General features: G+C 40.5%; 1 protein-coding gene across 1 annotated transcript in view; it reads right to left on the bottom strand.

The window, feature by feature from the left end:
* The window catches only part of ST6GAL1 (ST6 beta-galactoside alpha-2,6-sialyltransferase 1), a 39,151-nt gene extending 25,319 nt beyond the window's left edge, over positions 1–13,832 (bottom strand). The window contains exons 1-2 of the mRNA XM_007448421.1: positions 13,697–13,832; positions 2,894–3,515 (exon numbers count right to left, since the gene is read on the bottom strand). Of these exons, the coding sequence (XP_007448483.1) occupies positions 2,894–3,476 (583 nt within the window). The 5' untranslated portion in view covers positions 3,477–3,515; positions 13,697–13,832. The remainder of the gene's footprint in view (positions 1–2,893; positions 3,516–13,696) is intronic.
* Between the last annotated feature and the right edge of the window lie 262 nt (positions 13,833–14,094).

Here is a 14,094-nt window from a genome sequence, read left to right as displayed (position 1 = left end):
GGGGGGGGCAGATGGAGAACGCCCAGCACAAGAGGCTTGAGATAGGTCCTTGGTGTTGACCATGAGAAAGGAGAATGCTTTTATTCCTTCAATAAATACTGATAAAGCTCGTACTCTCTGCCAGACACAGTTCTAGGCGCTGGAGACAATGGCTGTGAGCATGAAATCAAGGCCCTTGCCCTTAGAGACCTCGAGATCTACTGCAAGGAGGCAGACAATAGATAAGCACAACAACCCACATTCGAGATAATTACAGATTGTGATTAATACTATGGCACAAAATAATAACCTATAATGGAAAAGAATCTGAAACGCTCTTTTCCTCTCTTCCAGGGGAGCAAGTCAGGAAGAGTATCAAGGGATTATTTTAACCTGGAAAGGGATTCATTCATTATTATAAAGCTACAATCACCATGAGGCGCAAGAGCAGAGGTGAGGCTAAGTGTGGGCCCCCTGGAGTCAGACACCCCAGTTTCAAGTCCCAGTCTACCGTTAACCAGCTGCATAACCTCTCTGAGTGCCCGCACTTAGCTCCTGAGCAACATGGGAGCAATGATCGTACCTACTGCGTAGGATTACTGGGAGGATTAAAAGAGCAAGGCTTGTTATGCACACAGCAGGTACACCATACATGTTACTCCTATTAATTCTAAGATTTTTAAAATGCGCTACCGCTTGAAATGAATATTCAAACAAATCTAAGATACTTTACATGAATGCGTAACAAAAACAATTGAAAATGACTGTGCCCACCATTGGCTGGTTTGTGGGGCTGCCGGAGACACAACACATTGTTACAGTCCCTCTGGTAAACAATTTTGTAATGGACCAAAAAAAAAAAAAAGAGCCATAAAACATATCTTACTTTGGTCTTCTACTGCCACTCCTGAGGATATTTCACCTTTGGAGGGCAGTAGTAGTCACTTAAGTTGTCTTACCCAAAACCTCCTTAGCAGTACTATTTATAAGAGCAAACAGTTTGAAACCATTTGCTATGTTCAACAGTTGGGACTAAAGCTGGACAAATTCCAGGTGTAGTGGGAAGGCTGGGGCCCGTCGAGCTCAGCGGCCTTTAACAAAGGGTCTTTCCTTTCCCTCTCTTCTTTGTATTCTAAGTTCCTCTTTGGTATTGCTGATGAGTCCATGGCTGAATAAAAGAACATATGAATGAATTCCTTAAAATTTTTGTTAGACTAAATGCCCAAAGGAAATAACCCTATGAAAGGCAGAACATTTGAAGTGCAGCATGCGATTTTTGTTAGATCTCAGGATCAAAATCCTTCCATGGAAATACATATTTGAAATTGTAACTCCAGTCTATAGAAAAAGGTCATTTTAATTAATGTTTAGTTAAATCCACGTTTTATGGAGTGCATAAAAATAAAGATTATAGTTCCAATTCATGGGAGTATTAGGCTCTGCCTGAAACTGCAACATGGTTCCAGCCAGGCAGACTATAATGACTTGGGAAGAAAGAAAGAAACGTAGTTCCATTATGCATGAACAAAACCCAATTACATTTAGTTTCTAGAAAACGAAGTCCAAAAGAAACCAAAAAAAGCAAAAGCAGAAGCAGAAGTTGGGGTGGGACTGGTTATCTTGGCAGTTTTTCTTCCAAAGTGCTGCCTATTTGGAGAGTTATGAAATATGATCTCACCACTTCTTTCTGCTCTAGAGAATCCAATTTGCTTCTCCTTTTCTTCTTTTGAGAGCCTGTGCTTGGTTTCAGACCATTTTTCCTGGCAGTCATATGAAGGAAATAAAAAAGGGGACACATGACCTCACCTGCTCCAGTACCTTCCAGAGCCTGACAGAAGAGCTAGGCTTCCTGTGCTTTGCTTTCTTTAGTCTGATTCATTTCGCAGTCAAGAAAAACACATTCTCTCAAAATAAGGGAACTAAGGAGCTTTAGGCAAATCCATAGCTCTGTGTTGTACACATGTTTACAAATCTGGATAAACGTTCTGTCTTTTTTTTTTTTGTTTATTTTTACTGAAGTATATTTGATTTACAATGTTGTGTTCGTTTCAGGTGTACAGCACAGTGATTCAGTGAATCTTTTTCATATTCTTTTCCCTTATAGGGTATTACAAAATATTTAGTATAGTTCCCTGTGCTATACAGGAGGTCCCTGTTGGTTATCTGTTTTATATATAATAGTGTGTATATGTTAATCCCAAGCTCCTAATTTATCCCTAAATCTTTATTAACTGTGAAGAATTTCAAGAAAAGCAAATTGATACATTCTGACCAATGATTTTTAACCTTTTTTGGGTCACAACTGAAAGCTATGGACACTCTCTTTGGAAAAATGCAGACTGATTTACACATACACACACATTTTATACACTCCTAATCAGCACATATTTTTGCACATGATTTTAGGGATTCATGGATCTTCCTGAAGTTGGTCCAGAGTCCCCAATTAATTCTTTTCAAAGAGAAAAACTAAAAATTACCCAGGTAGTTGAGGCCAAAAGAGACAATCAGTCGCTAATTAATCAGTAAATTACAGAATTTTAGGACCTGAAGGAAAAGTAGAGATCTACGCTTTAAATATTTTTAAATGTCCGTGTAGTGTTTTGCTTATTGGTAGCAGTGGAACTTTCTTTTCAAACAAAATCTTCTGTGGAACACCAATGTTTAAGACAGATCAAAATAAAGCCATTCTAGTTGATAAAGGTGCTGGAAGACTGGATCCCCACCCTCTCCACTGCCCCCGTGCCACCTCTAACTCATGAAGGACAGTTGAGTAACACTGATCTGGGCCCGCTCCGCCAGTCCATGGAGCCATACTGGGACTCCTAGTCTCCAGTACTGTCCACATGCCCAGATGCTCCAAGTGAATGAGCACTGGCTGCTCAGATAACAGTCTTTACACCCCAAAACCCACCTATTTCTTGACCCAGTTGGGAGGACTTCAGAGATCCCGCTGATGAGACGACAGCACACCTGCCCCACGGCCCAGCCTTGGTCCTAATGTTCTCCTTAGGCAGGTAACCCTCCCATTCAGAGGTGTTGAAGGGAAAATCTGTGGCCTCTACCATTGAAACGTTCACGTGGTCCCGAAGGCGGCAAAGCAGGGCCTCCGCACTGAACTTAACACCAGGCCCTGGCCCCTTGTAGGACACTTTGTACTTGTTCATGCTCAGATAATTCTTCCAGATCTTTTGCAGCCTGGGGATAAGGTTTTTGGTGGAGCTGTCCTTGTTCCACACCTGGAAGGTAGCCTCCGGCTTGGCCTTGGGACCACTGAGGGCCTGGCTGCCCCTCTGGGGGTTGTGGGTGCCGCTTGAAGACACAGATTGGGAACCAGACTTCAACACCTGGAATTCCTTGGTTTGCAGTTTAAGGGACTCATAGTAACTCCCTTTCTTCTTTTCCTTCCATACACAGATGATTGCAAACAGGAGAAAGACCAGCACACAGCAGCTGAATTTTTTCTTCAAGTTAGCGTGAATCATAATGAAAGACATGTTCAAGGAAGCCACGCTGTCCTGAGCAGGAAAACAGGCCTAAAAAAAAAGTGAGACAAGGCAGAAAATGATGTAAAGAATATCTAAAAGTAATAACGGGCTGAGCAATGGCTTTAGAGTGACAAGAATTGAATTCCAGTCCAGGTCTATCTCCCACCAGGTCTGCAACCTTCAGCAAGTCTTAAAAAAAAAAAAAAAAAAAAAAAAATCACCCTCAGTTTGGGCTTGAAATGTAGAAAGTAGTGCTCAGACACTCCCGTCTTCCTCTCCGAGCTGTGAGCCCTTTATGGACTCGCCCACCACTCCTTTGTACTCCCTGAATCTTAGTTTCCTGTTGTCTTGGTCTAGCTCCCTGACTGCTCTCTGAGCTTCTTGAGGTCAGGAATCACATTTTACACATTCGGTTTGTAGGGCCTTACACTATTTGTTCCGGGAAGGGATACATGCTTGAAAAACTAAAAGAACAAGGCAGAGCAGGCTGAGGGGTCTACATCACAAGAAGCCAAACTCCCTAAAAAGACCCAGCCTCCTTTTAAAATTGCCAGAAAGAGACCTCTTGCCATAGACAGTATCATAGGTTTGTGATGCACCTCTCTAAGGCAGGGGTCCCCAACCCCCGGGCCGAGGACCGCTACGAGGAACCGGCCACACAGCAGGAGGTGAGTGGCGGGCAAGCGAGCAAAACTTCATCTGCTGCTCCCCATTGCTCCCCGTGGCTCGCATTACCGCCTGAACCAACCACCCCCCACACACCCCGCCCTCCCCCTCCCATCCATGGCAAAATTGTCTTCCACGAAACCAGTCCCTGGTGCCAAAAAGGTCAGGGACCACTGCTCTAAGGGCTCTGGTGCTAGACTCCTGCGTGAGAAGAAAGCCAAGGGTCAGCTTCACAATATAACATTCAGGTTTATGGAGTTCTGCATGAGTACTAGCAAGTGCCAGGAAACTGACTCACCTCACGGTGCAAGATGGGAACTCCTGATAAAATAGCAGACATGTGACCAATTAAAGAAATGAAAACAAAAGTGCAGTGAGCACACAAGAGGTTATTTCATTCAATTTCATCATAAACTGGGGGCACTGTGATGTACAACTTCAGTGAGCACCGTGTTTATAATAATCTAATATGAAGGGCATCTCCTGAGCTGTGCAGAAAGGCCCTGACCATTACCACCCATGAAGGTGCTATAATCTCGATTTTTATAGCTAAGCCACCTGAGGCTCTGAGAGATTAAGAGAAATGCCTAGGATCATAGAGCTGAGTGAATGGTAGCACTGAGATTCAAATCCAAGTGCACTTGATTCCCTAATCCATGACCCTTTCACTGTATCATGTACAGAACTGCTGAAAGTTCTGGAAAATGGATTTCACTAAGCAAATAGAGCCTGAACAGGCCCCTTTATATCTGGGTAAAGACCTACTTAGTTTTCCCAGAATTTATTGTGAAACTGAATGGAAAATGGAAGTACTTTGAACTCAAACAATGTCTGTATCTTCTGGAAAACATTCAATTCTTCCCTAAGTATCTAGGTTTATTTACCGTAATGAGTCTAAGCAATCACCCCCAGGGTTTTGCTAACTGACTAGGAATCTATACAACAGTAATTAATACAACACTGTAAGTCAACTATACTTCAATTAAAAAAAAATTCAGGAAAAAAAAAATCTATAGTCCATTTCAATGAAGTCTGCTCCTAAGGATATCAGGGATAAGGTGGTAGGAGTACTGAACTGGGTATCACAAAACCTGGCTTCTTGTCCCCATTCTTGGTGACCCTAGGCAAGCCTCAACCTCTCTGCACCTAAGTTTCTGTGTAGTAACCATCTCTGCCCTGTCTCATTCACTGAGTGCTGGGAAGACCAAACGAGAATGGTGTTCATGGGCTTTGAACTAGGTAAATGTAAAGGCACAGAAGGTTAGAGCAGCCCCTAGACATGAGGGCCACGTTGAGGCAATGTGGGACAGCAAACGATGGTGGAGTAGAGCCCCGGCCATGGCTCATCAACCTGAACTTCATGTCCTTCATCAAGTATAACTAAAGTATAATTATGATTGAAGTATAGTGCAGTTATAATATTAGTTACAGGTGTGAAACTTAGTGATTCGATATTTTTATAGATTATGTACCACCATTACAATATTATTGACTATAATCTCTGTGCAGTACATTACATCCCTGTGACTTATTTATTTTATAACTGGTAATTTGTACCTCAAATATCCTTTACCTATTTCTCCCATCCCCCCCATTGCCCTTCCCTCTGGCAACCACTAGATTGTTCTCTGTATCTGTGAGTCTGTTTCTGTTTCGTTTGTTTGTTCTTTTAGATTCCACATATAAGTGAAAACATACAGTATTTGTCTTTCTCTGTCTGACTTATTTCACTTAGCATAATACCCCTTAGGCCCATCCATATCTCAAAATGCAAGATTTCATTCTTTTTTATGGCTGAGTAATATTCATTGTGTGTGTATATGTACGTATAAATCACATATTCTTTATCCTTTCACTCAGGATGCTTCCATATCTTGGCAGTTGCAAATTATAAATAATTCTGCAGTGAACGTTGGGGCGCATACATCTTTTGAATTAGTGTTTTTGTTTTCTAGGATAAATACCCAGGAGTGGAACTGCTGGATTGTATGGTGGCCCTATTTTTAATTTTTTAAAAAAACTCCATACTGTTTTCTGTAGTGGATGCACAAATTTACATCCCCACCAACAGTGTACAAGGGTTTCCTTTTCTCCACATCCTTGCCAACGCTTATTTCTTGTCCTTTTGATGATAGCCATTCTGACAGGTGTGAGGTGCTACCTCATCGTGGTTTTGATTTGCATTTCCCTGATGATTAGTGATGGTGAGCGCTTGTCTTCTTTGTCTGAGATTAACTGACCATATGTGCATGGGTTTATTTCAGGCTCTCAATTCTGTTCCATTGATCTATGTGTCTGATTTTTTTATTTTTGGCCAGTACCATACTGTTTCGATTACTGCAGCTTTGTAGTATAGTTGGAAGTCAGGGAGCCTACCACCTCCAGCTATGTTCTTTCTCAAAATTGTTTTGGCTATTTGGGTTCTTTTGTGGTTCAATACAAATTTTAGGATTACTTGTCCTAGATATGTGAAAAATGTCATAGGTATTCTGATAAGGATTACATTGAATCTGTAGATTGCTTCGGGTAGCAATGGACATTTTAACAATATTAATTCTCCTGATCCATGAGCAAGCACAGTATATCTTTCCATTTGTTTGTGTTGTCTTCAATTTCTCTTATCAATGTCATAATTTTCAGAGTATAGGTCTTCACCCTCTTGGTTAAATTTATTCCTAGGTATTTTATTCTTGTGATATGATTGTAAATAGGATTCTTTTCTTGATTTCTCTTTCTGATAATTCATTATTAGTGTATAGAAATGCAAGACATTTCTGTATATTAATTTTGTAGCCTGCAACTTTACTGAACTCATTGGTTAGTTCTAAGTTTTTGGTGGCATCTTTAGGGTTTCCTATACATAAAATCATGTCACCTGCCAATAGTGATAGTTTTACTTCTTTCCCTCCAATTTAGATTCCTTTTATTTCTTTTCCTTTTCTGATTGCAGTGGCTAAGACTTCCAGTACTATGCTGAATAAAAGTGATGAGAGTGGGGATCACAGAGAAAATGCTTTCAGCCTTTCACTGTTGAGTATGATATTAGCTGTGGGTTTGTCATAAATGGCCTTTATCATAATAATAATTATTATTATAAATGGGATGTTCCCTCTATACCCACCTTGTTGAGAGTTTTTATCATGAATGGATGTTAAATTTTGTCAAATGCTTTTTCTGCATCTATTGAGATGATCATGTGATGTTTAGCCTTCATTTTGTTCATGTGGTGTATCACATTGATTTGTGGATATTGAACCATCCTTGAATCCCTGGAGTAAATCTCACTAGATCATGATGTATGCTTCTTCTAATGTATTGTTAAATTCAGCTTCTAATATTTTGAAGAAGACTTTTGCATCTATGCATCAGGGATATTGGCCTGTAATTCTCTATTTTTGTAGTGTCTTTTTTAGTTTGTGTATCAGGGTAAAGTTGGCCTCATAGAAGGAGTTTGGAAGTGTTCCCTCCTCTTCTATTTTTTTTTTTTTTTTTTTTTGAATAGTTTGAGAAGGATAGGCATTAACTCTTCTTTAAATGTTTGGTAATTCCCCTGTGAAGCTGTCTGGTCCTGAACTTCTGTTTGTTGGGTTTTTTTGGTTTTTTGTTTGTTTGTTTGATTGATTTCTGATTCAATTTCATTGCTAGAAATTGAACTGTTCAGGTTTTCTATTTCTTCCTGATTCAGTCTTGGAATACTATATGTTTTTAGGAATTTATACATCTCTTATAGGTTGTCCAATGTGTTGGTATATAATTGTTCAAAGTATTCTGATTATTTGTATTTGTGATATTGGTTGTAACTTGTCTATCATTTCTGATTTTATTCAACTGGGCCCTCTCTCTTTTTTTCTTAATAAGACTAGCTCAAGTTTTGTCAATTATATTTATCTTTGCAAAGGACCAGCTCTTCATTTCATTGATCATTTCTATGATTTTTTAGTCTCTGTTTCATTTATTTTTCCTCTGATCTTTATCATTTCCTTCCTTCTACTAACTCTGAGCTTTGTTTGTTCTTCTTTTTGTGATTCCTCTGGGTGTAAAATGAGGTTGTTTACTTGAGATGTTTCTTATTTCTTGAGGTATGCCTGTATCACTATAAACTTCCCTCTTAGAACTCCTTTTGCTGCATCCCATAGATTTTGGATTATTATGTTTCTATTGACACTCATCTCAAGGTACGTTTTTATTTCTTCTTTGATTTCTTCACTGACCCATTGGTTTTTAGTAGCATGTTGTTCAGTCTTTACATATTTGTGTTTTTCCAGTCTTCTTCCTGCAATTGCTTTCCAGTTTCATACCACTGTTTGAAAAGATGTTTGATATGATTTCAGTCTTCTTAAATTCATTGAAATTTGTTCTGTGGACTAGCATGTAATCTATCCTGGAGAATGTTCCATGTGCACTTTAAAAGAATGTGTGTTCTGCTGTTTTGGGGTGGAATGTTCTATTGATATCTATTAAGTCCGTTTGGGCTAATGTGTTTTAAAGCCAATGTTTCTTTATTGATTTTCTATCTGGATAATCTATCCATTGATGTAAGTGGGGTATTAAAGCCCCCTACTATTACTGTGTTACTTTCAAGTTCTCCCTTTATGTTTACTGATACTTGCTTTAAGAATTTAGGTGTTCCTATCTTTATAAATGTTATGTCCTCTTCTTAGACTGACCCCTTTATCATTATGTAATGCCCTTCTTTGTCTTTTGTTATAATTTTTGTTTTAAGGTCTATTTTGTCTGATATGAGTATTGTTACCCCAGATTTCTTTCCATTTCCTTTTGCATGGAATATCGTTTTCCATCCTTTCATTTTCAGCCTGTGTGTCTTTAGTTCTCAAGTGAGTCTCTTGTAGGCAGCATATACATGTCTTTTTTTTTTTATCCATTTGGCTTCCCTATGGCGTTTGGTTTTTCTTGCAGTACGCAGGCCTCTCACTGTTGTGGCCTCTCCCGTTGGAGCACAGGCGATACTTGCTTTAAGAATTTAGGTGTTCCTATCTTTATAAATGTTATGTCCTCTTCTTAGACTGACCCCTTTATCATTATGTAATGCCCTTCTTTGTCTTTTGTTATAATTTTTGTTTTAAGGTCTATTTTGTCTGATATGAGTATTGTTACCCCAGATTTCTTTCCATTTCCTTTTGCATGGAATATCGTTTTCCATCCTTTCATTTTCAGCCTGTGTGTCTTTAGTTCTCAAGTGAGTCTCTTGTAGGCAGCATATACATGTCTTTTTTTTTTTATCCATTTGGCTTCCCTATGGCGTTTGGTTTTTCTTGCAGTACGCAGGCCTCTCACTGTTGTGGCCTCTCCCGTTGCGGAGCACAGGCTCCGGATGCGCAGCCTCAGCGGCCATGGCTCACGGGCCCAGTCGCTCCGTGGCATGTGGGATCTTCCCAGACCAGGGCACGAACCTGCGTCCCCTGCATCGGCAGGCAGACTCTCAACCACTGTGCCACCAGGGAAGCCCCCTATGTCGTTTGATTGAGGTATTTAGTCCATTTACATTTAAAGTGATTATTGATAGATGTGTACTTATTTCTACTGTTACAGTTCCAAGTTGTTTTTGTAGTTCTTCTCTGTTCTTTTCTTCTTCTTTTAGTCTCTTCTCTTGTGGTTTGATGCTTTTCTTTGGTGCTGTTTCTTTTTCTTCCTCTCTTTTTTTTTTTCATGTGTGGTGTGTGTGTGTGTGTGTGTGTGTGTGTGTGTATCTGTTGTAAGTTTTGTTTTATGGTTACCATGAAGTTCACATATATTTATAGATAGATACATAGATATAGACTTATTTTCATCTGGTAGTCGTTTAATTTTCAATATATTCTAAAAGCTCTATGTTTTTTACTGTCCAATATTTCATATTTTTGACATCATATTTTACATCTTTTGTGTATCCCTTAACTATTATTGCAGTTACAGTTGATTTTACAAATTTTGTCTTTTAACCTTTATACTAGATTTTCAAGTAGTTGATCCATTGCCTTTTCTATATATTGCCTTTACCAGTGAGATTTTCTTCCTTCATATATTTTTTTATTTCTTGCTATAACCTTGCTTTTCCACTTAAAGAAGGTGTTCACTTAACATACCTTGTAAGGCCAGTTTAGTGGTGATGACCTCTTTTAGATTTTTGTTTGTCTGGGAAACTCTTTATCTCTTCTCCAATTCTGAATGACAACCTTGCTGGGTAGAGTATCTTTGGTTGTAGGGTTTTTTCTTTCAGCACTTTACATATATCATGCCACTCCCTTCTAGCCTGCAAAGTTTCTGCTGAAAAATCAGTTGATAGTATTAAGGGGGTTCCCTTGTATGTTACTCTTCATTTTCCTCTTGCTGCCTTCAAAATTCTCTCTTTGTCTTTAATTTTTCCCTTTTAATTATGACCTCTTGATATGTAACCTATAATGGAATAAAATCTGAAAAAAAATTAACTGTCACTTTGCTATACACTTGATTTACAATGTTGTATTAGTTTCAATTATATTTCAATTAAAAATTTTTTAAAGTAATAAATCTCTATTGCAGTGTGAAAAAAATATACGTTGTGATATGGATCTTTTGGGATTCATTTTGTTTGGGACTCTGTATGCTTCCTGGACCTGAATATCTGTTTCTTTCCCCAAGTTAGTAAAGTTTTCAGCCATTATTTCATCAAATATGTTTTTTTTCCCTACCATTTTTCCCTCTCTTATCCTTCTGGGACCCCTATAATGCAAATGTTAGTATGCTTGATGTTGTCCCAGAGCTCCAGTAAACAATTCTCAATTTTTAAAATTCTTTTTCCTTTTTGATGCTCTGATTGGGTGATTTCCACTATTCTGTCTTCCAGGTCACTTACGTGTTCTGTATCACCTAATCTGCTGCTGATTCCCTCTAGTGTATTTTTTTTTCATTTCAGTTATTGTATTCTTCATCTGTGACTGGTTATTTTTTACATTTTCTAATTCTTTGTTGAAGTTCTCATATTCCTCTATTCTCCTGAGTTTGGTGAGCATATTTATGACCCTTGCTTTGAACTCTGTATGGTGTATGAGGTAAATTACAATTACTTATGTCAGTTTCATTGTTTTGTTTTGTTTTTTTTTCTGGGGTTTTATCTTGTTTTTCATTTGGAACATATCACTCTGTCCCCAGGATGCACCAGCGGCCATCATCTTGGGAAGTGCTGGAACTGCAGGGGCTAGAGTTACAGCCTGGTGTGGGCCAGGACTTCTCCCGGGGTGCACCAGGGGCTGCCACCTCGGCAAATGGAGGACAGTTGGAGGAGCCACGTACAGGCTGAGGGGTAGCCTGGGGTGTGTTGGTGTGGTCTTGGCTGGCCAGCTAGAATGTCAAGTGCTTTTCAATCCACTGCCTCTGTACTGGGACTGGGAGCAGGTAAGTTTGTGCACAAACTCTTTAAGAGCATAGTCTCAGTTTCCTACAGCCCTCCAGCTCGCCCAGTCATAAGTTTGACTTCTTCCTGGTGCTGGTCCCCAGGGCTGGGGCCCCCAGTGTGGGGCTTGAATCCTTTGCTCTTAGGAAGGACCTCCAAGTTTGTGATATCCTCTTCCTCTGTGGGTCACTTGCCAGAGGTGCGGGTCCTGACTGAATCATGTCTCTGCCCCCTCCTACCCACCTTGATGTGTTTTTTCTTTATATCCTTAGTTGTATAAGAGCTATTCTGCTAGTCTTCAGGTCGTTCTCAGAGAAAGTTGTTCTATATGTAGTTGTAGTTTTGCAGTGTCTGTGGGAGGAGGTGAGCTCAGGGTCCTCCTTCTCCACCATCTTGATCCCACCTCACTGAGACTCTAATTTAAGCACCAAACAGTGCTTCCTACCACCACAGACCTCAGGAACCAGTGACTCTAGGGAGGATGGGTGCTTACCTTGGGCCACCAAAGTTTTGGAAGTGATGAAATGTACACAGAGGGAGAATTCAAACATGATATCATGAAATGGGGGAGGTGCTTGTTGCATCATCAGAAAACCAAGCAATTCAATTTCCCCAGACACCCAACACAGCTAATCATAGGACACTAAGACAGCTGAGGAAAAACTAGAAAAGAAGGGAAAGTAGCATTTGAGAAGCGCCTACTCTATGGTAGGCACTCTACCTGCTTTATCTCATTTAATTTTTACTATACCACTGTGGAATAGGTATTAACAACCCCTCTTGAGAAAATGAGGAAACAGGCTTAGCAAGGATACAGGGCTTCTCTGAAGTCAATAACTAATCAGTGCTAGAACCAGGATTCGAACCCAGGTCTATCTGACTAAAAGTCCATGGTCTTTGGACTAAAGAACAGGCATTGTGAAAAAGCACAGTGAATAGTCAGTGCTGACCAGCTAGGACTCAGAAATCAGGATCTCTAGTGACACGACTGCTGGAAAGTCACAGAATAAACACCCTCACTATCAGCACTGACACTACTCACGTGCACTGTTTTACCAGTCAGGCAACACTTTCACAGCAATTAGGTTTATGAGACCCAGTATGCCCCTGTGAGATGAGAAGAGCAAATTTTATTAGTTCCATTTACAACTGAAGAAACTATGGTTTTGTAAATATAGATAATTTTCAAAGCTGCATGAGTGATTTGGAAATGATGGAGTTGGGACTTAACTTTTATGTGTATGAGTGAAATAAGACAGGAGTTAGGGAGGTGGCGCCTGGTTCACTGTCTCACTGGGCTGAGGCTCAGAGGGGTTTGTGTTCGACTTCCTGCCAGCACCTACTCTCCAAGGTTGAGTTTCCCAGGAAAGAAGAATTCCCCAAACCTTCAACCATAACACAGTCTTACAACTTTAAGAAAGCCTCAGCCTTCAAGGCCAGTGCTCTGTCGTGAGTGCCTCAGGGCAATCTCTCCCCTTGTCCATTTGCCTGGCAACCAGACAGCATTACCTTTCTGCTTCTGGCCTCCTGTGGAGCCCACCTCCCCTTCTTGTTCTCCCAGCAAGAACAGCAGCACTGTTTCTTGCTCCCTGCTGCCTGCCTCTAGTGTTTAGTAATGCTTGCTTTCATGCTGACCCCCTGCTAGAGGGAAACTCCTCCTGGTTCATTTCTGACACTCCAGTGCCCGGCACCATGCCTGGAACACAGTGGGTATTCAATAAAGGGTTCTTGAATGGATGGGAATGTATCAACGAACACTTACGAGCCCACCAGGCTTCTAGAAGAATAAGTAACAACTCGCATTATCACCTACAGAGAACAAGCCAACACTGAACCAACAGAAAGAAAAATCCCAGCCAAAGTAGGGCTCCCGCCCTAGGCTACTAATCACTAGATGCCCAGTAGCAAATGCAGGGCTTGGCCATAGTAGGTGCTTTAAAAAGGTAGACTGAATTACAGAATAACTTTAAATCTTATATTTATAGTTTATAGAAATAGGCAAAATAGGCAAATCACTTATCTCCACCCCTCACTGACTAAGGGCTAAAAAAAAAAAAGGAAGAAAACAGCAAATCTGTAGCCAGACCTTCAGCCCCTCTGTGGCTCCTCACCAGCGCACTCTGCCGAGCCGATCCCAAATAGAAAATGGACCCCGGTGCTGCCTCTATATCCCACGCCTCCAGGTGTTCCTTACCTGCTTCTGGCTAATCCCCCTGGGGCTGCAGGCCCTCCAGGTCCTCAGGAACCAGCACTATTCCCCATGGGAGGAATGTTTGCTTTATTGGGTCTGGAGGCCAAAGCTCATTTTTCTCAGGATGATCAAAAAGCATCTACAAAGGAGAAAAAAAGAAAAAAAGAGTTAAGTGTCGTTTTCCAGCAGGGGCAGAGTTAAAGATTAACAAGATAGACAGAGACGTCTGCTACACTCCAGTGCGGGCACTGGAAGCCCCAAGGGCTCAGAAAAAGAGAGACAAAAGCCAATTACAGGTGCAGTGCTCTGGGTCCATACACAGCACAGAGAGCCTAGAAATAGTCCAATACTACATGAGAACATGAGCAAGCACCACAGACCAACCTGGGAAGAAAGGATTG

The sequence above is a fragment of the Lipotes vexillifer genome, unplaced genomic scaffold (assembly GCF_000442215.2).
Source record: "Lipotes vexillifer unplaced genomic scaffold, Lipotes_vexillifer_v1.1 scaffold388, whole genome shotgun sequence".
NCBI classification, from domain to species: domain Eukaryota; kingdom Metazoa; phylum Chordata; class Mammalia; order Artiodactyla; family Lipotidae; genus Lipotes; species Lipotes vexillifer.
This window is presented reverse-complemented; position numbering and strand designations above follow the sequence as displayed.